General features: G+C 42.0%; 1 protein-coding gene across 2 annotated transcripts in view; it reads right to left on the bottom strand.

Moving 5' to 3' along the window:
* glis3 (GLIS family zinc finger 3) overlaps nt 1–26,411 on the bottom strand; it is a 477,161-nt gene that overhangs the window by 98,722 nt on the left and 352,028 nt on the right. For both annotated transcript variants that reach the window (XM_055632800.1, XM_055632799.1), the window contains one exon: nt 16,719–16,860. In XM_055632800.1, the coding sequence (XP_055488775.1) occupies nt 16,719–16,860 (142 nt within the window). The remainder of the gene's footprint in view (nt 1–16,718; nt 16,861–26,411) is intronic.

Genomic DNA, 26,411 nt, shown 5'->3' with positions numbered 1-26,411 from the left:
AGAAAAATACTTTGTGCTATCATGATGTATCCGGTTCATTTCTGACAGTGAAAACTAAAGTTATTTATAAGTAACTTAATGCACTTGTAAATGCCTAAGGTATGCAACATAATAATAACAAGCATGATTTACATTAAATTCTGCCTCAGGGGGGTTTGTTCATTGTCTGGATCTTTTAGATTAGCAAAAGTCTCTCTTTTCTACTGCTGCTGCATTGCTTTTAAGTTTGTCTTCTGACACTTTAAGCGATTGACAGGTGGAACAATTGATTAGGCATGGCAGAAAAACGTTATCTGTAATGACCACTGTTTGAGATTAATCTGAAACTGGTGCTTGTGTTATTAATTAGAATTTGAGATTATAGGATCTGGTTGCAGATACTTTTCTCTTTAGATAGTTTTAATGTGGGATTGCTTATAGAAACCATATACATTATTACGGTTGTAGGCTGATATGAAAGTAAAGCAGATTTGCATTAAGGTTCCTTACCCAATGCCCATAAAACATTTACCATTTTTTAAAACAAAATTCTTGTTTTTATTTCTTTCGTTTTTGACAGGGAATAGGTAAACACACATAATTGCAGTCTTCTGTTTAATGCATTGGAGACAATTCAGAGACTTATTAGACATATACCTGGATTGGTTGAGGTGTCTTATGAGGAAAGGCTAATCCTGTACCTGCTGGAATTTAGAGGAGTGAAAGAGGACTTGGTTCAAACGTATTAGTAATTGAGCAGTTATAACAGGGTGGATTCGAAGGGTTATTTCCTGTCTTGATGAATCTAGAACTAGCTGGTCATTATTTAAAAATAGGGATCGGTCAATTAAAACAGAGATGAAGTGAATATTTTTGTTGTTGTCATAGAAGCTGTTAATCTTTTGAACATATTTTTTCAAAGGGTGGAGAAGCAGAGTTTTTGAATATTTTTAAGTGAGCCAAATACGTGATGAGCCATATGGATAAAGGCTACCGCTGGAAATGTAGAGTTGACATTACAATCAGGGGAAAAAGACATTACAATCAGACAGCCATGCTATTACTAAATTGCAAAGCAGACTTGAGAGACTGAGTGGACTCGAAACATTTATAATTTATATTTTAATCTGTACATCACTAAAAATCCGACTTCATTCTGTGCTATTGTGCTAAGGGGGCATTTTTGGTCATTGGGCCTTTTTGTTTAGGTAGGTACAATTTTCATTCAATTTATTCAACTCTCATCTGCATTTGGTAGCATACTTTCTCATTTTCACCTCGATAGTCTGAGCTGTACAGTGCTTTTCAGATATTATCAATGAACTTTCAAAATCAGCTGGCAAGACCAATAATTCAAAGAACATCAGAAGGTCAATGCCTTTGCTTATTTCTTTCATCCTGCTTATTCTATTGGTAAAGTCAATACTGCCAAATAGCAAGGGGTTAAACTCAGATACCCAGTCATCTAATAATGCAGAATTTTTGGAGAAAATGGGATAATGGGAAGTGAGCCATGTAATCACGTGCTTGGATTGGGATCTATGCTGAGGCAGACTTGATAGATAAATACATGTCATCCGATGTCTCCCTGGCCAGTTGTATTATTAATGTCTCTTTGAGAGGGAGATGAGTTTGTGAGAATCGAAATTTTACTTATTGACTTCAATAAGTAAATGTCAAATGTAAATAAACTGTCAAAGCTGTAAATAGCAGGTATGGTCCATACTGAAAAGGTGGCAAGACATTTACCTGTGCTTCCCATCACAAAGTTTTTTTTCCAACTGTATAGCAGGCAACCTCTAGACAGTTTTTTTTTTTAGATTAATTTAGAGACACTAATTTAGGGTGGAAACAGGCCTTTCGACCCATCGAGTCTGCGCCAACCAACAATCCCCGTATGTATTCTACACACACTAGGGACAATTTACATTTTTACCAAGCCAATTAACCTACAAACCTGTATGTCTTTAGAGTGTGAGAGAAAACTGGAGCTCCCCGGGGAAAGCCCACACAGATCACAGCGAGAACATACAAACTCCATACAGACAGCACCCGTAGTCAGAATCGAACCCGGGTCCCTGGAGCTGTAAGGGAGCAACTCTACCACTGTGTCACCACCACTCTAAGCTAATGTCAGATTTCTAAAAATACTAAAGATGATGCTGCAGAAAGAGTGTACTTGTAATAAATAGGAAGTGGTCATTGAGTTATATACATGAAAACAGGCTGACCATCAAGTTCCCATCCATACTGATTCCATTTTCCATCACTTGGCCTACAGGCAAAGTAGATGCATTCATTGGAGGCATTCGAAAACAACTGAATGCAATAAAGATCATTCTAGTCCTCCAGCACAAATAGGGCTAAAGATTTTTCCACATTCTGCAATGTTTTTGTATAAATGACAGCTAAATCCATCGCAAATTTGATTTTGGTCCATACGGTGTACGGTACAGATTATTTGTACACTTGAAGCCTATGGGTGGGTGTGGGCCACTTATACTAGGAGAGTTGAGTATTAGTTAAATGGAATTTGAATTCATCTTGTCTACTGCCTTGGAGCCTCTCTTGGTAGGATCCTCTCTTAAGTAGTTTCTCCAGAATTAACCCACTAGTTCCTTCTTATTGCTAAATTTATCTGGGCTCATAATGAAATGTTTGGCTGACCAACCCCTGCTCATCCTCCTTCCCCGCCACCCTTGGTCCAGCATATGATGCTTGCAAGTTGATGCTTGCGCAGCAGACCAGACAAGCCATTAATCTCACCACATTTCACTGCACATCTATTCTACTCGGCTCCACTTTGCTCATGGGATGCCTCAAATTTGGTACAAGGCCCCTTTCACACCATCAGGGCTCATAATCTTTATTGTATTGTTATTCAGAGTGCCATCAATCATATTTTGAGTGTTTACATGTTTATAATACTTATGGAGTGTTTCTGTGCGTATGGACTCTCAATAATCTCAATTAAGATTCTCAATAATACCCCAAAAGCTACTTTGAGCAACTCGACTTTGAGCAGTCAAAGGCCATGATAGATTTGAATGTGATGGGCCTGCAGGCAACATCAATCCTTATAGAGAGCTTGCTGATAGGAAGGGCTACAAATTCTGTTTGAAGGATTCTTGCATTTCGTTGTCGAAGACAATGCATTTCGTTGTCTAATGCATTTCGTTGTCTCTGTACTGTACACTGACAATGACAATTAAAATTGAATCTGAATCTGAATCTGAATCTGAATCTTGCTTCTGGAGATAAATTCGCCCGTGAAGTTTCTTTCAATTTTATGATGTCCAATGTGTCATATAAATATGATTCAATCTAATTTTTGCAGTAAAGCCAAGAGTAACAGAAGCAGCAAAGAGGTTATTTTTCTTCACAACCATTTGTTCAGGGTCTGATTAAGTTTTGAAATGGTATTTTTATTATAGGAAGGATGTCATAAAATCTAGCAAAGGCATATAAAAGATTTACGGGGATACATGGTACATGGATAGGAAAGGTTTGGATGGATATGGTCCCGGTGCAGGCAAGTGACACTAGGTTGCTTAAGCAACTTGGTCATCATGGATAAATTGGGTTGAAGAGCCTGTAACTGTGGGGATGCTATAATCTATTGGTCTACAACAATAGAGCAAATATCCATGCAAAAGGTTTCTGTGTGGCCTCTGTGCTGTGCAATAGTTTATGTACCATTCAGTACATATGGGTCTCCGTATTAGTTATAATAATTTACAGAAATAACTGATCAACATCTGTATTAATCACACTGCTACTATGCTTCTTAAAATACCTTTCATTTAAAGTATGAAGTCAGCACATACTCCGATACCTTCTTATATCAAATTAAAAATGCAAAATCTGTTAATTATATGGCCTCTTTCTGCGCTGCAGAGCACCGTGACTCTATGACTAAGTAAAGAGCAAAGAGAATAAAAATTGGCCAACAAGTAGATGAGTTTCCCAACAACACCTAGAAATGTGCACAGCAGTGCAAAATTTCAGGTTTTGCTTTTCAACAGGTGTGAACACAGTTCAAGCCCGTGTTGATTAATGCAAAATTAGTTTTACTTTGCTTTGTCCAAGAAGAATTGAAAGGACAATTTCAGTTTTGTCGGGACAATTTACTTTTAGATTCAGTGTCCAAAATTGTCTTCCAATCCTAATGTAATTTTATAGTGGGTTTTAAAGCCCTTATCATCTATCGCATGCTTTAATTAATGGAATGGCTCGCTAAATTTATATATTTAACATTTACAGGAGTAATCAATCAGTCAATAAGAGCTTGTTTTCTCAGCAGTGGAGCACTGGAGACAGACAATATTGTTTGCCATCAAATTTGTTAAGAGTTTGGTGTCAGAGGCAAACAAAGCTTTTGTCCTCTCACTTTGACAGGTACCGAATGCAGTCAACAGGATCTGTCTAGTCAACCTGCTGGAGGATAATGTAGGAAGACTATCAAAGTACTGAAAAGAATTCAGCTATTGTCTGAAATAACATTATTCCATATAGTATTAATGCCGTGATGATGAAGGGATTAAAATGATGAATCCACTTCCTCAACCCAGCTGGATTTTCATATGGCAACCATTGCAAGAATGAGCATTAATATCCTGCTGACTTCTTCTTTAAAATGGAAAATTAATATATTTTAATAACATGAGCTAGATTCTCAAAACTAGGAATTTGGCTATGTACAGCATTGTAATTGAATTTTTTTGTTACGGCTAAAGGGATTTAGTCCAAGACATGAATCTTTGAGACACAGACACATAATGACTAAATCTCTTGTCTCTGTTTTTTTTATTTTAATATTATTGACTAATGGATCTTTGACATTTGCCTTGGGTTCTTGTGTATCCCAGTGCACCTTAGGATTTCACAGTGCACCACTGTCCTACGAATAGATTTTCTAATTCTATCAGGCTCTAAGATCAGGTGCTGTTTTAGGAAAGTGGGTATCTATTTCTACGATGTCTGTCAGTGTGGTTCAAGAAAGCAGTTCACTTAATTCAATCAAGGAATTCTTACTGAAATTACAAACCACAAAATCAAAACAAAAGTAGTTTATTAACATTGCTGAAACAGTCTTTGACTAATTCCAAGCTATTTTTTAAAAAAAATAGGTTGTATATTTAACCTTTCAAGAATCATAGAAACATAGAAATTAGGTGCAGGAGTAGGCCACTCGGCCCTTCGAGCCTGCACCGCCATTCAATATGATCATGGCTGATCATCCAACTCAGTATCCCGTACCTTGCTGGCTTAGTGTAGTGTAATCATGCTGGCTTAGTGTAGATCCATTGATCATGAAAAACTCCAGGAATTATACCTCAGCGAGGAAACCTTTAATTGAGTGTGGCTTCATTAGTAAAGCTAGGTTTCATACTCTAATAACCTAGAGGTACAATTTAGTATTGGCAATAATCCTTGACCTGGATTGTTTTGGCCAATGGACATGGACCAATGGACATCGTCTCTTTCCCACAAACACTGGATTTCAAGCTTGGGTTATTACTTTGTTGGGAGTGGGTCTTATGTAGGATTCGAGAGGTGAAAAGGCAAATGGCAGAGAAGTTTGATGATCAGGTGGGACTATTGGGATTTGGTTATAGCCATCAGTCAAAGGCGAAGACTTCAGTAGTCATATTCAGGTGAGTTTTTGAAATATTTTTGGTTTCTTCTTCTTCTTCGGCTCTTCTTGGAAGTTTGCTTCTGTTCCTGTTTCAATGGGTTCTGAAATGGCTGATGAGGGCAATGTGGGAATCATAGACTCTTCTGTGCGTGGGAAAGGAGGAACCTCATTGAGTAGACAGGTACACCACTAATTATGCAGGGGGGTATTTATGAACTCCTGAAGAAAAGACTAAAAGGTCTCCATTTTGATTGGTAACTGGCCATCGATTCCTAAGAGTTAGATTGTTTTCTCAAGGTGGCTTTGAACATAGTTATGTCCTCTGTCTTGATAATCTCTTGCCATTGGAGTTCAGAGTAGTATGACTGTTATAAGTCTGGAGATGGAGACACAAATGGAGCCCACTAACCTGGGGTAGAATTCTGGAATCGTGCCGTCAAGTTTGCTTATCCTGTGAGTAGATTCAAAGCATTTTTCAGAGATAGCTTTAAGATGCCTGCATTAAGATGTCTCTGAAACATTTCAGGCAACAGCAATCATTGCTGCCTGGTAGACCATTAGCACAATGTTCAGTTTGAGATTTTTATTCAGATGGCCCAAGGCACATAGAGATGAATGTCACATGTAACCCCCATATTGATCTGGGCATAGCTGACACAGCACTTGCAACATGCAAGACAAATTATTTTGTATAAGTGTCCTCCCATTTCTATGAAAATCTGCATTACAAATGTAAATGCCACATTATCTGGTTTACCAATGTAACTGCTTACATCCAATGGGCATTTAATGAGCACACGTATCCTGCTTTTTTTATAGAGTGGTTATATACTTTTTTGGACTTCTATGAGAGGCACGTGACAATGAATTTTTAAGTTCCAGCTTTTTAAAATCCTGAAGTAAAGGCATTAAATGTTTAATCTTCATTGGGTGGATGGTCTAAAAAACTACAATAAACCTTAAGAAAAAAGTTAGTTTGAGAAAAATAGTTACTGTTTTAGAGAAATGCTCTTTCATTAATTCTGAAATGTTAATGCTTCTCTCACCATTAATGCTGCCTGATCTACTAAGTATTTCGAGAATGTTTTTACTTTAGATTTTGAGCATCCAAGCTTTGTTTAAAATATTTAATTCTCAATTAAACAATGGTCTCTTTGTCCTTGGCCTTTATAGTTTAAATGAAACTTATTGTAAGCTTCAGCAATAATACCGTATCTTTTGAAAAAGGACCTACAATCTTTGGGATTGATTTTAATAATTGCAGCAAATGATTCTTCACTTTGCACTTACACTTTTTCTAGTTCACTACCTCTTTTTACACCTCTTTGGGTGCTCACACCCACTATCAACTATACAGTGCCCTCCATAATGTTTGTGATAAAGACCATTTATTTAATTATTTGCCTCTGTTCTCCACAGTTTGAGATTTGTAATATAAAAAAAAAAATCACATGTGGTTAAAGTGCACATTGTCAGATTTTAATAAAGGCCATTTTTAGACAGAGCAATGTCATATATATTAAAGTAGTCATGTTTAGTATTTTGTTGCATATCCTTTGCATGCAATGACTGCTTGAAGTCTGTGATTCATGGACATCACCAGTTGCTGGGTGCCTTCTCTGGTGATGCTCTGTCAGGCCTGTATTGCAGCCATCTTTAGTTTCTGCTTGTTTAGGGGGCTAGTCCCCTTCAGTTTTCTCTTCAGCATATAAAAGGCATGCTCAATTAGGTTCAGATCGGGTGATTGACTTGGCTACTCAAGAATCGACCATTTATTGGCTTTGAAAAACTCAGTTGTTGCTTTAGCAGTATGTTTGGGATCATTGTCTTGTGTAGAATGAACCGCCGGCCAATGAATTTTGAGGCATACTGAATTGATTGAGTTTCCTTTATTGTCATTCAGACCTTTCAGTCTGAACGAAATTTCGTGCCTGCAGTCATACATACAATAATACAATAATAGACACCAGAACAGACAGTAAACACAAATTAACATCCACCACAGTGAGTCCACCAAGCACCTCCTCACTGTGATGGAGGCAAAAATCTTAGGGCTGCAGTCTCTTCCCTCCTCTTCTCCCTCTGCGCTGAGGCGATACCCCACCGGGCGATGGTAAATCAGTCCCGCGGCTCACCGAGCTCCGCGAACGGGCCAGTTCAAACACCGCGGCCCGGGGTGGTGGAAGCTGCTGCCCTCCAGTCCAGCGGACACAGCTTTTGACGACGTCGTCCATTGGCCCGTGGCCGAACCCTGGACTCAGGCCGCCGCCGCCAGAACGCCGTCTCAGCCACCGGAGCACCGTTCCAGCCCCGAGCTGGGTCGCCCTCACGTGAGCGTCTCAGCCCCGCGCCAGGCCGCCCCGACGGGATCGCTGTTTCCCCCGGGTTGGGCCGCCCCGACGGGAGCGCCGTTACCCTCGAGCTGGGACGCCCACACGGGAGCGTCTCAGCCCCGTGCCAGGCCGCCCTCACGGGAGCGTCACAACCCCTCACGGGAGCGCCGTTCCAGCCCCGAGCTGGGCTGCCCTCACGGGAGCGAGCCCAGGGCGAGTCCTGACAGGCTGCCTCCGGAGCCTCGAGGTCGCCAGCTCCGCCATTAGGCCTCAGCGCAGACGGAGGCAGGGAAGGGGGATACGATAAAAAGGTCGCATTCCCTCGAATGTTTGAACTTGAGCAGATAGGATGTGTCTATACACTTCAGAATTCATTATGCTACTACCATCAGCAGTTGTATCAGCAATGAAGATAAGTGAGCCAGTACCTTCAGTAGCCATACATGCCCAGGCCATAACACCCCCACCACCGTGTTTCACAGATGAGGTGGTATGCTTTGGATCTTGGGCAGTTCCTTCTCTCCTCCATACGTTGCTGCCATCACTTTGATATGTTATTATCTCCGTCTCATCTGTCCACAAGAACTATTTCTAGAACTGTGGTTGCTCTTTTTACTTCTAGGCAAAATGTAACCCGGCCATCCTATTTTTGCGGCCGACCGGTGGTTTGCATCTGGCAGTGTAGCCTCTGTATTTCTGTTCATGAAGTCTTCTGCGGACAGTGGTCATTGACAAATCCACACCTGACTCCTGAAGAGTGTTTCTGATCTGTCGGACAGGTGTTTGGGGATTTTTCTTTATCATAGAGAAAATTCTTCTGTCATCAGCTGTGGAGGTCTTCCTTGGCCTGCCAGTCCCTTTGTGATTAGTAAGCTCACCAGTGCTCTCTTTCTTCTTAATTATATTCCAAACAGTTGATTTTGGTAAGCCGAAGGTTTGGCTGATGTTTCTAACAGTTGTATTCTTGTTTCTCAGTCTCATAATGGCTTCTTTGACTTTCATTGGCACAACTAAAATCCTGTCCAACTTCTACCGCTGTAGCATTGAAAGCATCCTGACCACCTGCTTCACGGTATGGTACAGCAGCTGCACCACAACTGACAGGAAGGCACTGCAACGGGTGGTGAAAACCACTCATCATATCATCGATGCCCCGCTCCCTGCCATGGCTGCACTCCACCACACACGGTGTCTGAGACGGGCCGGGAAAATCATTAAGGACCCCTCACACCCCAACCATGGACTATTTGCCCTCCTCCCATCAGGGAGGCGGTACAGGAGCCTCAGGTCTCGTACCAGTAGGATGAGGAACAGCTTCTACAATAATACCATCACATTGCTGAACTCGGAGTCCCGCCGATAGACTTCTCCAGTCTCTCCGTCCACATTGTTTGATTATTGTTTGATTATTCTGTATTTTTATTTTTATTTCTATATTGCACTATACTAGGGACTGACGCTAAACTGCATTTCGTTGTACCCATACTCGTATTTGTGCAATGACATTAAAGTTGAATTGAATTGAATTGAATTGAATTGAAGAAGTTACTTAACGAAAATGATCTGAATTTGAAAAGTAAAGGCAGTTAATTGGTGGTAAAAACTTCAATGGAAATAAAAATGCAGACTGCGGTCTGGTTCAAAATGATCAATTTTACGTTATCATACAAAACCTTGATCTACCCTGCACGATGCAATTTCATACAGTATGTGAAGCTTGTGACTTTCCAGTCCTCAAACAGATTTTTGATCTTGAGCCAAAACTTACACCGATGAAACAGAACCATATTTTGTGGCCATGGCAAGTTCCTCATTCTACACCCCTTTTTAAAAAATAATTACATAAACACATGACATTTAACAATCCTTATGACTTGAATTATCGTTTTCTGGATTTATTTCTCTCAGACGAACTTGCATAATTAAAATGGATTTTGCTAATGCTTCGGTATTTAGAAAGGTTAGGTTGTCACCACCACTGTCTGTCAATCCACATATATCATTTTAGTTATGCTACTTCGGCCAAAGAGCTATTTTATTAATCAACTTCTGAACAAAGCTTCGGCAGAAAAAGAAAACATATTTAGGGCAGATGTTAATCACGGAATAGACATCAAGTCTGGCCAGTTAAGTTGATTGATTATCATTACCATGGGATACCTTGAGGCATACATTTGATTGAAGTAATTTAAACAATTTGATATAGTTAATCCATCTAAAATTGAACAATATTTAAAGTGAAATAACTTTATTTTATCACACCCATTATTGAGTTTGCAGTGATTTTGTTTATATTTATCAAGTAGTAAAATATAGTCATGACGAGAATATCATGAGGTCTATGATAAATATTTAAGGTATCATGTTCATGCCATGTCAAGATGAAGGTATGTTAAGTTGATGCATTACACTGCATACTTGTATTCAAAATGCTGTCCACTTGACCAGGCATTATGTTGGTAAAAGAAGCTTAGTTCGAAAACATAGAGCAATATCGTAACAAAGTATTGCATATTCTGTAATTAATATTATTTTAGTTATATATGGACTGGTGTTAAAGTATTTTGCCATTTGCTGTTGGCATTGACTGAAGCAAATAATGAGCAAAGCAAAATTAATATAATGGAAAAGAAAAAATAATGCAATAGAAAGAAATTAGTTTTGGATAATATCACTTGGATACTGTATTCTTTTTTTCAGGAAAGTGCGTATATGAGCATTTCAGGAAATGCAGTTATATTTTCTCCTTTTCTCTCCTGTTTTGTTTATATTCTGTCTCAATTGTTGCTCATGACTGAGGCAAATAATGAACCTCCAGGTCTTGCTTCCCTAAAGACAGGCTCCTCTAAATCTTGCAACTGGTCGTATGTACAATAAAGTTGTAGAGTCATAGCGTGATACAGCATACAAACAGGCCCACACCGGCCAACATGTCCCAGCTACACTAATCCCTCCTGCCTGCATTTGACCCATATCCCTTCAAACCTGTCCTATCCATGTACCCATCTAACTGTTTCTTAAACATTGGGATAGTCCCTGCCTCAACTACTGCCTCTGGCAGCTTACATACACCTATCACCCTTTGTGTGAAAAAGTTACCCCTCAGATTCCTATTAAAACTTTTTCCCTTCACCTTAAACCTATGTCATCAGGTCCCCGATTCCCTTACTCTGGGAAAGAGATTCTGTGCATCTACCCAATCTTTTCTCATGATTTTATACACCTCTGTAAGATCACCCCTCATCCTCCTGCGCTCCAAGGAATAGAGTCCCAGCCAACTCAACCTCTCCCTATATCTCAGACCCTCTAGTCCTGGCCACATCTGCATTATTCTTCTCTGTACCTTTTCCAGCTTGACACCATCTTTCCTATAACATGGCGCCCAGAACTGAATACAATACTCTAAATGTGGCCTCACCAACGTCTTGTACAACTGCAACACGACCTCCCAACTTCTATACTGAATACTCTTGACTGATGAAGGCCAATGTACCAAAAGCCTTTTTGACCACCCCATCTACTTGTGACTCCACTTTCAAGGAACCATGCACCTGTTGTCTTTGATCCCTCTGCTCTACAACACTCCCCAGAGCCCTACCATTCCATGTGTAGGTCCTATCTAGTAAAGGAATTGCTATTTCTCCATTTGAACTATGCTCATTTTTTGTTGTTATCTAATATCTGAACTACCGAGTGTTAGTGCATAGTTCTGAAAATATTACTCTATATGCTCTTTGATGCCCTTAAATTCTCAATCTTTTTCCGGGAACTCAAAATCGCTTCCGAATCGAGCTATTCTTTTCTGTTTTTTTTAAACCAAACATTGTCTATAACAGAGGATCTTGTCTGTCCCCTAAATAGCTCAATAGAAGAATATAGATTGGTTTGAAAGCCTCGTGAATCAATGTGTACAAATGAATGACCTGCACAAAACACCTCACTACAACATTGTGTGGTAGATTTTGATCTTCACTCAATGGAGTGAGAAAAGAAAGAAGATCATATGAGTTTTGCAAGTACCAGTCAATTCTCTAGCTCAGATCCTTACCCAGGTGATTAAACCCACCACAGGGATACAAATATTGCTCCTCTAGCCACCAATGTTCACCTTCACTATGGCTAAGCAGAGCATGACAGTAACAGCACACATGACCTTATGCCCTACTATTGCATTTATTAGCATGGAAATTCAAGACACAAATCTGTTGTTAATATATAGGAAACAGAGTTATTGGATACTTGTAGCTTCTTTGGATTAGGTAAATGTTAGTAATGAAAAGCACCTGTCCACTTTGCAATATGTAATTAACGATGATTTTTTTCTAACTGAAGTAACAACCGATCATATAAATAATAGGATAGTTACACACTCACTGTGGCTTATATTTGCAGCTTGTTATCATGTTTTATACCTTGTTGCTGCCTGAATCAGGCAAGAAGCTACCCATTTTTTGTTAATTCTTTTTGTTGCCTTTGGAATGAATGAGGAGGAGAGTGTGCAGTATTTGCCAATCTCACTGAATGGTGTTTAAGGGGGAAAATGCTTAGAATTAACAACACTGATGTCAAGTGTAACATATTTAAATTTGAAATTACTGGCTGTGTGTGCTCAGCATGAAATATTTCAAGGAAAGTGTGCGGTTGTCGGTTGGAGGTGCTGCGAGTCGTCTGCCCTGCCAGCAGCGTGTTATTGCAACTTTTTAATGCTTTTTATGGTGTGTCCAAATGTTAGTTTTGGTATCTCTTGGTGTGTCTTGTGTAGGGGTGGGGGTGGGAAGGGAAAGGGGAAAGGGGGAAACCGCTTTTGGTCGCCTCCTCGACGGAGAGGCAACTTTTTCCATGTTGCCTCCCTCGCTCCCGAACAGCATGGATTGGGGCGGCCTTTCCCGGAGTCGGGCCCGGAGCTTCAGCAGCGGGCGCAGCATGGACTTTTCCATCGCGGAGCAGGGCAAACCCTTGTCGGGGGTCGCCAGAGAGGAGTGCTCCGATCACTGGCCTCATGGGGCTGTGGTCTGTGGTGTGCAGAGCTTCTAGCTGCGGGCGTGGAGTGGACTTACAATCTGGAGCCTGGGATCCCTTGCCGGGGATCGCCGGAGAAGAACTCCGACCTCCGGCCCGCGGCCTATAACATCCTGAAGCTGCAGTCTCCGGTAGGAAAGTGCCAATTCAGGTGCTCCAAACCGCGGAGTGTGTTTGACCGTCCCGACGTCGGAGTTTCGATCATCCCGACGAGAGGGCATATACATCCGGCCATCCATAGCAGCGACTACGGAGGGTTTATGGCTCCGACCACGGATGAACATAGCAGGAGGACTGACTGAACTTTGTTGCCTTCCACCACAGTGAAGAATGCTGTGGTGGATGTTTGTGTTAAATTCTATTGTGTATTGTGTGTTCTTGTTTTAAGTGTATCGCTGCTGGCAAATTCATTTCACTGCACCCTCGCGTGCATGTGACAAATAAATTGGACTTTGGAGCAGAAATTAATTTTTCTGCGCTTCAGTATCCTTAGTAACCTTTGACTGTTTGTTGACAGGTAACCAAGAAGGGGCAAACCAAGAGGACTTGTCAATTTATGAGGGTGTAGAGTGTGGGGTTCATGCAGGATTATTGTGTTCGATAAACTACTGCCATATATTCTGGAAGATTTGCACATATGGCACAGCCATATGTTTAAGCCATCTTGTTTATGATCCTATTGTCTCAAAGCCAGATTTGCTGTATCTGCCTCCCTTTATTTGATGAGTTTCCTAGGTCCTGGTAAACATATCTGCTTGTCTGGGCTTAACAAAGCATTAGGAACATGGACCTATTTCCATTCGAGATACCCCATAACTGCTGCAGTAATAATGGAGATTTGGTATTGGGTTCTATATTCTGATTTTCAGTTGCGACTGCAACAGGACCTATTGTAGGTTCTGAACCCAAAACATACAACTCTTACTTTATCTCAATGAATGCCTCCTGACTTGCTGAGTTACTTCAGCAGTTTGTTTCTTGCTCAAGATTACAGCTGTTACAATTTCTAGTCTTTGCAAAGTTAATTATATTTTTCCACTGTTTCTAGTATGAATTTTGTGTTTTATTTGTGTGACTTCATCTTAAAGTTTAATTTATATATTTTATGCTTAGATCGTAGAGGAAATACAAGACTGCAATGAGATTGCCAGATCTTATTGAATGTGGAGCAGACTTTGAGAAATGAGGTATCCTACTCCAGCTCCTAATTTATATGTTTGCTTGATAATTATTCAATCATTGTTACCAAAGCTGTGGACAAACTAACACCAGGGATCCTCCAGAGTAGAGAGATTTCATAATTGATGGCATCTGTGAAGTGTTTCCTTGGTTTCAACAGTCATGCAACAGCTGGCAGCATTCATTTTGATGCAATGCCACATCCAAGCAAATGTTAAACTAAGGGCTTGCTTATCAAGTTATAGGCACCTTATTGTGCAATATTCTATCCTTCCAAATTATTATGAACACATTCTACGAAGGGTTGACTGCTGTGATATCATCCACCATATTTAGGGAACTAAGCCAGATGAGCGATAAGAAGTTGGTGAGCCATGTTACTGCAGCAAAAGTATGGTCGATACATTGAGTAGTTATTTTATCATTGCCTGCTTGGCAGTTATAATCGCCCTTGTTGAAAATCACTTGCCAACATGCACTCATGATCTCAAAGGCTGTGATTTTAACTTAGATAAAAGATAAAAATATTCCCTGGGAAACAATGGGACCCTCCTTTAATTTTACTGATAACTGCTATTAAGCCCTGGGGTGAAAATGATTTTGGATCTTCTGCTAGAATAATCCATGGTAAAGAGAATATTGGGAGGTAAGGGGCCCAAAGAACCAACTTCTTCCTTTTCTGCAGAATCAGGAAGAGCAGTAGAAGGGATGTTTTTACACCATGCCTCAAGTGACTGATACTGTGATCATTTTAGCTCGATGCTGTTCCTTTTGCTGATCGGGATTTTGTTTTGCCGATATAATAGGATTTTGGTTGCCATCAACCATTGGAGGCCTTTGGAAATGAAACCTCTTGGACTTCATATGGCTTCTTCCTGGTGATCTGGTTGGTCTGTGCCTGCTTTTGCCACTGCCTATTTAATTCCATCCTGTTGAAATCCATGCATTAGGAAGTAGCAGTGCACTCAACCACTGCTGCATGCCTTCTTCCCCTTGCACACAGCTGAGAGATGAGATGATAGCAACATGTCATCCAGAGATATATGGAACACCTGATCAATATATTCAGCACAACTCTTGCCAGTATCACTTAGCCAGATGAGTCGGACTATCCATTTCATGCTTATATTCAGCAGTCCCCAACTAAAATGTCAAGGCCAACATCTCAGGCTGTACCACTGGATCAACTTATAGGGGACTGGAACCCTTATGGGGTTATCGTGGACTCAGTGGGCTGAAGGGCCTTTTTCCACGATGCATCTACAAACTAGACTAAATTAAACTAAACTAGCTGCAGAACAGGGTTGAAAAGGGCTCATTCTAAATTAAAATGAGATTATTTATGTTTTTACAAAGTCAGTGGTCATGCTTGTTGAGAGTGAAACTATAATACATTGGTTATTCACAGCGGTTTCACAAATCCAAGTGTTTGTTGTTTTATGAGAATGTTGCCCCTGGATTATTGTGTGCAGTTTTGGTCCCCTAATTTGAGGAAGGACATTCTTGCTATTGAGGGAGTTTACAAGGTTAATTCCCGGGATGGCAGAAAAGTAATATGCTGAGAAAATGGAGCAGCTGGGCTTGTACACTCTGGAGTTTAGAAGGATGAGAGGAGATCTCATTGAAACATATAAGATTGTTAAGGGCTTGGACACGGTAGAGGTAGGAAACATGTTCCCGATTTTGGGGGAGTCCAGAACCAGGGGCCACAGTTTAAGAATAAGGAGTTAGCCATTTAGAACGGAGACGAGGAAACACTTTTTCTCACAGGGAGTGGTGAGTCTGTGGAACTCTCTGCCTCAGAGGGCGGTGGAGGCAGGTTCTCTGGATGCTTTCAAGAGAGAGCTAGATAGGGCTCTTAAACATAGCGGAGTCAGGGGATATGGGGAGAAGGCAGTAACTGGTCACTGATTGGGGATGATCAGCCATGATCACATTGAATGGCGGTGCTGGCTTGAAGGGCCGAATGGCCTACTCCTGCACCTATTGTCTATTGCCAAATGTATTCTTTTTTACAAATGTTGAACTATCACAAACAAGAAGTTACAGTTTCATTTTGCTGAAGAAGGGTTCCAACCCGAATCGTTAACTATCCATGTTTTCCAGGAATATACCCTGACCCGCTGAATTACTCCAAAAGCTTTATGGCTTTTATTTTGCTACTTTTTACTTTGTTGTTTTGTGAATGGGCCAGTGTAAATGAGATGTAGTCATGGATATCTACAGATGCATGACAAGCATACAGGTGCTGCCACAAGGAGCTCACCAACAAACTAGGCACAATTATGGATCCTTGAGCTGCATACATTTCTATGACGTGTAAGATGGAATGCAACTAAATGGTCATCCACATCAATAAGCTGAGTGTGAGTCCAGCAATGGTAGTAAATACTTATATTGTGGCTGCTGCTGAAATAATTAATTTTGCAGTTGATAAATATATAACAGCTATTATTCATTTCCTCCATTAAAATCTTGATGAAGTTAATTTACTAAACTCATAGGAGAACTGGATATTGAAACTGAAATATATTTCATGCAAAATAACTGAGAGGTGTTTAGAAGCTTACCTGAATACATGTCATGAGGGGGCCCTGGTGATCGACCCAGGGTGTTGTCCACAACATCTTGTGGTGATGTAGCAGGCTGCAGTGGTTGAATAGTGAGGCAGTCATTGAGCATATCCTGATCCGGCTCGTTACTGGATCGTAACTGTGTAACAAATGCAAACAATTTAAGTGAAGAGAACTTAAAACAAACATTATTTGGGAGGGCAATGAATCATATACAGCATTACTTGAAATGGATTATTACATGAAATGGTCTTTACAACTCCTTTCTTGTCAACTATTTCAGAATGATTTATTATGCTCTACATAGGAACTAAAGAAAGTATGCACTGTGGTACGTACTAAATTCAGAACTTTACAAGGAGAAAATTATTCATTTTAACTTAACTTGCTATTTTGACCTTTCATGATAGACTGAGTTCAACACAAAGTTCAAAGTTCAGCAGAAATGTGGTTCAGCAAGTGGTGATAGATATTTGTGCAATTTCCAAATCAGATATAACAGGTGCATTTCTTTATTTCAGCAATAAATTTTACTATCAGGTCATTTGGAGGTCTTTCACTGAAATGGATTACTTTGGGACTGTGTATCCTGACTGAACTACATATGACATGCAAGTTGCCCTGTGACAAACTGGGGTAGAAACTGTACAGCCCCTGTATATTATAGGAATGTGAGGAAAGGAGTTTACACTGTTTTCATGTGAGCTTCTCTGGAACACTAATCTTGCTGTGCATAAGGGATACTCCACTGCAATAAATGGAGGAATTAAATTGGGTTACAAATTGCATTTCCGGGGGGCTGGTCATGAGGTGCAGAGGAGGAGATTGAAAGGAACAGAGAGAGTGAGAAGACTGAGTGAAGGGTATAGAGTGGAATGTGTGGAAAGAGACATTCAGGGGAAAGGGGTCAATTTGCACTTTGATTATGGAAACTTTGATTTATAGTTCTGAGGATATCAGCAGTGCATTATGTGACACTGGGAACAGTGGGAATAGAAAGTGGATTTGTGGGAATGAACATGGAGAATAACTTAAAAGTACATTCTTCTGTGTGGAAAACAATGGGTGATCCTGAGGTGCTTGGCAGTGGCCTAGGATGGGCACCCTTTAGCTGACAAGAAAACAAGTCCCCAATATCCAGTCAAGTTTTGCATTTGTGTGTAATGCCAGCATGCTCACAGCCTTCTATTGCAGAAATGTGCAAAACTTTCATCCAACTGTGGGGTTCCACACAGTATGATGTAATTACTTCCGTCTGGTGGTCCTTAGCACTCTATGCAAGCAGAGAAGCTGAAACAAATGGCCTTTAAGGGCCTGTCCCACGAGCATGCGACCTGCATGTGGCGAGCGCGACCAAACCGGAAGCGGGGGCCGCGCGGAGGTCGAGTGAGTGACGTGAAGTTCGAGCGAAGTCCGCGGGAAGTTCATGCGTGATGTACGGCGTCAAGACATTGCATATGGCGCGAAGACGCTGCGTACGGTGTCGAGACACTGCGCACGCCCGTCGAGGTGCTGCGTACGGCGTTGAGGCGGCTGTGGGCCGGCAGGCCGTTGCCGCGTGGAATTTTTTAACAATGGTCAGTTTTTCGGAGCTCCGCGCGATGTCGGGACCAGGTCCGCACAACTCCATACGGCTCCGACGATCGAAGTGGGTCCAGCCCCGCTAGGCCGTACGGCTCAAGCGACCACGTTCGGTCGTGCTTGCCGCATGGAGTCGCATGCTTGTGGGACAGGCCCTTAACTCTACTGAGATTACCCATTGAGCTTTTGATAAAATTCAACCAAGTAGCATATCCAAATACAACTTTTCTAACATTTGCAAACATATTTTCAACATGCACAAAAGCAACACATTTGTTCATTTAAATTTTGCATAAGAGGGAGTGAGTTGGCTAATGGTTGAGTAAACTGTCTCTTCACTTAATGCATTTTACTGAAATCTATTTAACATTGTTGGAATAGAAGATTAATTGATGCTGGGTTGTCTCAACCCAAATCCATATATTAAGTCCTAACTTCAACAAATTTAACATTAGCCCACCAATTAAGTTGCAATAAATTTGTATAAGAAATGGAAATGCTACAGCGGCACAAAACATGCTTTGTTTTGACACTGGGCATGAATCATATTTTTCTCTTTTGAGAGGGAGAAATAAGATTATTGAGCAATAGTGTGGATCTACCAATAATGTGTGGCATGTGTGGGTAGAATAAAGTACGTGAACAATTCTTTTGAAAAGACAATGGTTAGTGAGAATACTACAATTTCAATGTTCTACTAGAAATTCAGTACACCTTCAGCATACAATGGTGAGTAGTGAAACACATAGTTTATGACATCTGCAAGAAAACGTCAAGGTTTCTGGCATGAATAGAACTATAGACAGAGGATCCCAATCGCATTAAATGAAGGAACAGCTTAAAGGTGACTTCGACCCAACTGATTCTTATATAATGGGATTTTCAAGTAAAAATAAATGAAGGTCATAATGGCGCAGCAGGAGAGATGCTGCCTTACAGCACCAGAGACCCGTTTTGATCCTGACTGCAGGTGCTGTCTGTTCGGAGTGTGTACATTCTCCCTGTAATCACGTGGGCCTTCTTCGGGTCCTCTGGTTTCCTCCCATACTCCCAAAGATTGGTTAATTGGCTTTGGTAAAAAAAAATTGTTAATTGTCCCTAGTGTGTAGACTAGTGCTAATGCATGGGTTGATTACTGGTTGGTGCAGACTTGGTGGGCTGAAGGGCCTGTTTCAGCACTGTTCCTCCAAAGTAAAGTCTAAAAGTCAAGTTTGATGAAGAAACAAATAGCAAATGCAGGTTAATACACAAAAAGAGACAAAGTAACTCAACAGGTCAGGCATCACTCCTGGAGAACATGGATAGACAATGTTTCAAGTCGAGACTTTGGCAGACTGAGCGCGTGTTCAGCACAACTTGGATGAGAGGTCTTTAACCTAAAAGGATAACAATTTGTCCTCTTTCACAGATACAGCCTTGCCTGCTCAACATGTCCAGCATTCCCTGTTTTTATTTCACACTAGACTAGAAACATAGAAACATAGAAATTGGGTGCAGGAGTAGGCCATTCGGCCCTTCGAGCCTGCACCGCCATTCAATATGATCATGGCTGATCATCCAACTCAGTATCCCATACCTGCCTTCTCTCCATACCCTCTGATCCCCTTAGCCACAAGGGCCACATCTAACTCCCTCTTAAATATAGCCAATGAACTGGCCTCAACTACCCTCTGTGGCAGAGAGTTCCAGAGATTCACCACTCTGTGTGAAAAAAGTTCTTCTCATCTCGGTTTTAAAGGATTTCCCCCTTATCCTTAAGCTGTGACCCCTTGTCCTGGACTTCCCCAACATCGGGAGCAATCTGCCTGCATCTAGCCTGTCCAACCCCTTAAGAATTTTGTAAGTTTCTATAAGATCCCCTCTCAATCTCCTAAATTCTAGAGAGTATAAACCAAGTCTATCCAGTCTTTCTTCATAAGACAGTCCTCACATCCCAGGAATCAGTCTGGTGAACCTTCTCTGCACTCCCTCTATGGCAATAATGTCCTTCCTCAGATTTGGAGACCAAAACTGTACGCAATGCTCCAGGTGTGGTCTCACCAAGACCCTGTACAACTGCAGTAGAACCTCCCTGCTCCTATACTCAAATCCTTTTGCTATGAAAGCTAACATACCATTCGCTTTCTTCACTGCCTGCTGCACCTGCATGCCTACTTTCAATGACTGGTGTACCATGACACCCAGGTCTCACTGCATCTCCCCTTTTCCTAGTCAGCCACCATTTAGATAATAGTCTGCTTTCCTGTTTTTGCCACCAAAACGGACAACCTCACATTTATCCACATTATACTGCATCTGCCAAACATTTTCCCACTCACCCAGCCTATCCAAGTCACCTTGCAGTCTCCTAGCATCCTCCTCACAGCTAACACTGCCCCCCAGCTTAGTGTCATCCGCAAACTTGGAGATATTGCCTTCAATTCCATCATCCAGATCATTAATATATATTGTAAATAGCTGGGGTCCCAGCACTGAGCCTTGCGGTACCCCACTAGTCACTGCCTGCCATTGTGAAAAGGACCCGTTTACTCCTACTCTTTGCTTCCTGTTTGCCAGCCAGTTCTCTATCCACATCAATACTGAACCCCCAATGCCGTGTGCTTTAAGTTAGTATACTAATCTCTTATGTGGGACCTTGTCGAAAGCCTTCTGGAAGTCCAGATACACCACATCCACTGGTTCTCCCCTATCCACGCTACTATTACATCCTCGAAAAATTCTATAAGATTCGTGAGACATGATTTACCTTTTGTAAATCCATGCTGACTTTGTCCAATGATTTCACCACTTTCCAAATGTGCTGCTATCCCATCTTTAATAACTGACTCTAGCAGTTTCCCCACTACCGATGTTAGACTAACTGGTCTGTAATTCCCCGTTTTCTCTCTCCCTCCCTTCTTAAAAAGTGGGGTTACATTTGCTACCCGCCAATCCTCAGGAACTACTCCAGAATCTAAAGAGTTTTGAAAGATTATTACTAATGCATCCACTATTTCTGGAGCTACTTCCTTAAGTACTCTGGGATGCAGCCTATCTGGCCCTGGGGATTTATCAGCCTTTAATCCATTCAATTTACCCAACACCACTTCCCGGCTAACCTGGATTTCACTCAATTACTCCAACTCCTTTGACCCGCGGTCCCCTGCTATTTCCGGCAGATTATTTATGTCTTCCTTAGTGAAGGCAGAACCAAAGTAGTTATTCAATTGGTCCGCCATATCCTTGTTCCCCATGGTCAACTCACTTGTTTCTGACTGCAAGGGACCTACATTTGTTTTAACTAATCTCTTTCTTTTCAAATATCTATAAAAACTTTTGCAGTCAGTTTTTATGTTCCCTGCCCGTTTTCTTTCATAATCTATTTTTCCTTTCCTAATTAAGCCCCCTGTTCTCCTCTGCTGGTCTCTGAATTTCTCCCAGTCCTCTGGTATGCTGCTTTTTCTGGCTAATTTGTACGCATCTTCCTTCGCTTTGATACTATCCCTGATTTCCCTTGTTATCCACGGATGTACTACCTTCCCTGATTTATTCTTTTGCCAAACTGGGATGAACAATTTTTGTAGTTCATCCATGCAGTCTTTAAATGTCTTCCATTGCATATCCACCGTCAACCCTTTTAGAATTAATTGCCAGTCAATCTTGGCCAATTCACGTCTCAAGTGGGGCCCTATGGGTCCCTGTCACACGGTAGGCCTGGCCCCCCAATGCAACCTGTTCCTCAACACAATATTCCATCACTCACCTGTTTCCCCAATGCAACCCGTCCCCCCCAATGCAATATTGCACCACTCACGCATAGCCCCCAATTGCGCAGGCACGGCTCATTACCCCTCAACCCCAGCACTCCCTCCCCATCCTCTTCACCTTCCCTCTTCTTTCCCCTCTCCTCCTCCCTTCCCAACCCTCCCTCCCTCTACCCTCAGTCACTCCTTCCATCCCTCCATAACTCCTCTCCCCTCCCTACCCCCTCCTATATCCCTTTTTCTCCCACTCCTCACCTCCCCCCACTATCCCTCCTGACCTCCCCCACTGCCCTCTTCTCTATTCCTCATGCCCTACCTCCCCCACTCTCCTCACCTCCCCCACACTTTCCCCTCTCTCTCCCCCCCCCCCTCCTCTCCCTCAATCTCCCCCCCCACTCTCCGTCCTCACCTCCTCAGGATCTTTCCCCTCTTCTTCTCCCCCCCCCCCATCCCTCCCTCCCCTCCCCCTCCCTCTAATTTCCCCTACCCTCAGACTCTCCCTCCCTCCATGCATAAAAAGCAGCATCTGCAGTTCCTTCCTCCACAGGTAATTCATTGTTAACTGTGGTTTAGATCCCATTGACTTGACGATTGGACCAGTTTACATCGTGTGTGTGTGTGTGTGTGTGAGTTACTCAAACTCCGCGCAAATGCTCGGCCATCCTGCAACCAGACTCTCCCTCCCTCTGCCCAATCTGGCTCAGCTGCCGTTCAGCCCGTCCATGTCCTGTCCGACCGCCCGCTGCTGCCTCTCGGCCCAAACCCGCCCTGCCCACCCGCCTACCTGCCTGCCTGCCGCCGCGGGGGAGGAGGGGGGGTGGAGGATGGAGTCGGTGTTCATCACGGTGGGCACCACGAGATTCGATGACCTGGTGGAGATGATCTCCTCCGAGAGGGCCGTGAAGGTGAGTTACCGCAACAGCGGCGGCGGAGGAGACGGACCCGGGGGGACGGGTAGACGGGACAGCAATTGCCACAGAGGGCGGGTGAGGGAGAAGGGTGAGTGATGGCGATAGAGATGGGACCAGGGCCTCCACAGAACCCCCCGCAACCGCCGCCGGTAGTGGGAGAGACAATAGACAAGTTACTGTGAAAAGAGGAGTTTGTGAATGAGGCAGGACAGGCCGCTGCCATTGGGGCAGGAAGGGGCATCGCCATCCCGGCCGTGGCATTGACTGACTGGAGAAGAGACCAATATGCGTGGTGCTGACTGAAGGAATCTGCGCACGCGCGGTTTTTAAGATTTTTAAACCTCGATAACTTTTACAGTACACCACCGATTGGAACGAAAAACTTGTTGTACTCACAGCACAGGAGAACGGTGAGTTATCTGGCAAAAAATCGTAGCGCTATCCCATATCTCTTTTGCGCAGAATGAAAAACCGTAAGAGCACAAGATCAGAGTTTTAGTTATGTATAGATAAGTAGAAGAAGGTAAATAGATAGATGGATAGATAGATAGATAGATAGATAGATAGATAGATAGATAGATAGATAGATAGATAGATAGATAGATAGATAGATAGAAGATAGACAGACTGATAGATAGATGGATAGATTTACAAGATTTGCAGTTTTCTGAAAGGCACTGGTCTAAATATCTTGTAATGACACAGAAGCCTATGCCATCTCCATGGGAGTAACCCCATTAACCTCACTCCTCTTTTCCAGCTAACTGTGTCTTTGCAGCTTAGTCCATCTCATTCTTGATATAAACTCCACTTTGATTCATTTTGCCAATGATCTACACTAAGATTTAGAGGAGCCTATTAACCTATCAGCGACTCTTTGGGACTTGCGAGGAAACCAGAGCATTGGAAGAATGGTTCTTAGTCAAGGAAATCATGAACATTCTCTGCACAAAGCACCCAAATTCATAATTAAATCTAGGTGGTCGGAGCTGCAAGGCAGCAACAATCACTGTTATGACACCTTGCACTCATATTTGCAGCTTGTTGACTTGGTTTCAGATTTATAACCATATTTTGTATCTCTTGTTTTATATTCAGTAAATATGGAAAATAATTTAGAAAATGAAACCATGTTGAGTTAGGGGCCTGTCCCACTTGGGCAACCTAATCCCAGAGATATAGCGAGTTTGCCCTCGGCTCATACTCGCAGCATGGTCAACACGAGGTCGTAGGAGGTCTTTGTAAATCTCCTTCATGCTCGAGAGTGGTCTCCGCGTACTCGAGGCCTCAGCTAGGTCGCGGCCCTTTTTTCAATATGTTAAAAAATGCCCGCGAGTAAAATAAGGTCGCCATGGAAAAAATCGATACTTTTGTTACTCATAGGTTTAGTCATAGTAGGTCGTACTAGGTTGGCATGTTAGTCGTAGGTAATCAAGGGTAGTCGAAGGTGATCGAAGGTAGTCGTAGATAGTCTTCATCATAGTCAAAGGGAGGTCGAAGGGAGGTCAAAGGAGATCGAAGGATGTCGTCTTCACTCTCCACTATTCGGTGTCCAATTTTCCCGAAGTTAGTCGTAGCTAGTCGAAGCTAGTCTTGTCGAAGGAGGTCGAAGGAGGTCTTCGACATAGTTGAAGGAGGTCTTCAACATGTTATTTTTTCAAACTCTTCTAAACTCGCCAATTAGGTCACCCAAGTGGGACAGCCCCTTAAGTATTACATCTTCCCACTTTAACCAGAAGATACTGGGGCGAGTCATCTCTGTTTCAGTAAATTATGACCAAACTTTGAAGAATGCTGTTAAACCATGTATACAGCAGAGGGAACCAGCAAAACACAGAGCACTCCATGCAATTATTTCAACTTGCATGTGCAGAGATCTGATTTCTTCTATTGATAGAAAATGCGTTTGTTAATGACTTCCCATGACTCAATTCTACTGAGATATCATCAATAGTGTCACTGTAACAACAGAATATTTCAAATGAACATTTTTGTAATTATGTCGTTGTGCACAAAATATTAAAATATGTTATTTGGCTTCCAAATTGTCATGACGATGATATTACAGTTATAGAGTCACATAGCACGGGAACAGGCCCTTCACCCCAGCTTGCCCATGCTGATCAAGGTGCCCCATCTACACTGGTCGCACCTGCTCTCCTTTTGGCACATATCACAGTAAAGCTTTCCTGTCCATGTACCTGCCCCAATATCCTTTAAATGTTGCCCCAGTTTCTACCTCAACTACCTCCTCTGGCAGCCCATGCTAATACCTACCACCAAATAGGAGAAATGTAGTCAGAAATGTCCAAGTATTCAGATGAATGGGAAAATCACACTTGCATATTAGTGACAGATAGATGAATTTGAAAGGGACAGAACCAAGTCCATATGAGGTTTTGAATTTATGTAGTGATATTTTTTAAAGAGTTGTAAATGTATTTATTAATCTCCTCAAATAAATACTGTGCCGTTCCATCTGATTACAAGCTGGCTATAATATTAGGCTATAATATTCCCTTATCACAATGCTTTGTGATTAATTCTACAAACTTAAATATTTTGTAAACTTACAGATATTATTTTTGGCTTTAGGAATTATTTGGCTGTATAATTTATTGTTCATATAATACTCCCAACTCAATATAAAAAGTCATCAACATTTCTGTTGCGTTTCTGCCAATGCTGTGATGGTGAAGGAGGGGGAAGGGAGTCTAAGGAGAATTAACAAAAAAATTATAAATGGATTATAAATTTGACACTATTCACGATTCACCTTTGGAAAGTACTTTGCCTCAAATATACTATATTAGTTTGGATAATGTTGATGAGGGGGGGGGGGGGGGGGGGGGGGGGGATGAGCTTTCAGAGGAAAATAACAGCAATAGCCAAGCCTGTGGCAAAATGGTTGACTCTGATGCAGGGGGGAGAATGAAGACTTGGAAACTGTAGTAATAGGAGACTTGATTGTCAGAGGGACTGACAGGAGATTCTGTGGCCATGAATGTGACTATGGACAATGGAGGACCCGGTGTGCATGGACCGCTGCGAGTGAGGGAAGAACAAAGGGGGAGCTGGCCAGGAGGGGGGGGGGGGGGGGGGGGGGGGTGATTTGTGACTTTGTAAGTGCCCTTTATGGGCCACTATTTGCATACCTTGGGTATGCAAGCACAGAATTTCACTGTGATTTGTCACAGTATTCAATTAAATTCCAATCAATTCAATGCTGTTTCCTGGCTGCCAAGGTCAAGGATATCTTGAACAGTTTGCAGAACATTCGTAAGGGGATGGTGAGTGGCCAGAGATTGCTGTGCATATCGCTACCAACTACATAAGTAGACAAAGGTATGAAGTCCTGCAGAGTGAATATGGGGAGAGGCATAAGATTAAAAAGCAGGACCAAGAGCTGTAATTACTTCCTCTGTCAAGTGGTATTGAGGATAGGAATGAGGAGG

Source organism: Leucoraja erinacea, chromosome 3, assembly GCF_028641065.1.
Source record: "Leucoraja erinacea ecotype New England chromosome 3, Leri_hhj_1, whole genome shotgun sequence".
NCBI lineage: Eukaryota > Metazoa > Chordata > Chondrichthyes > Rajiformes > Rajidae > Leucoraja > Leucoraja erinaceus.
The sequence above is the reverse complement of the archived record's forward strand: the minus strand, read 5'-3'. Positions and strand labels throughout refer to the sequence as shown.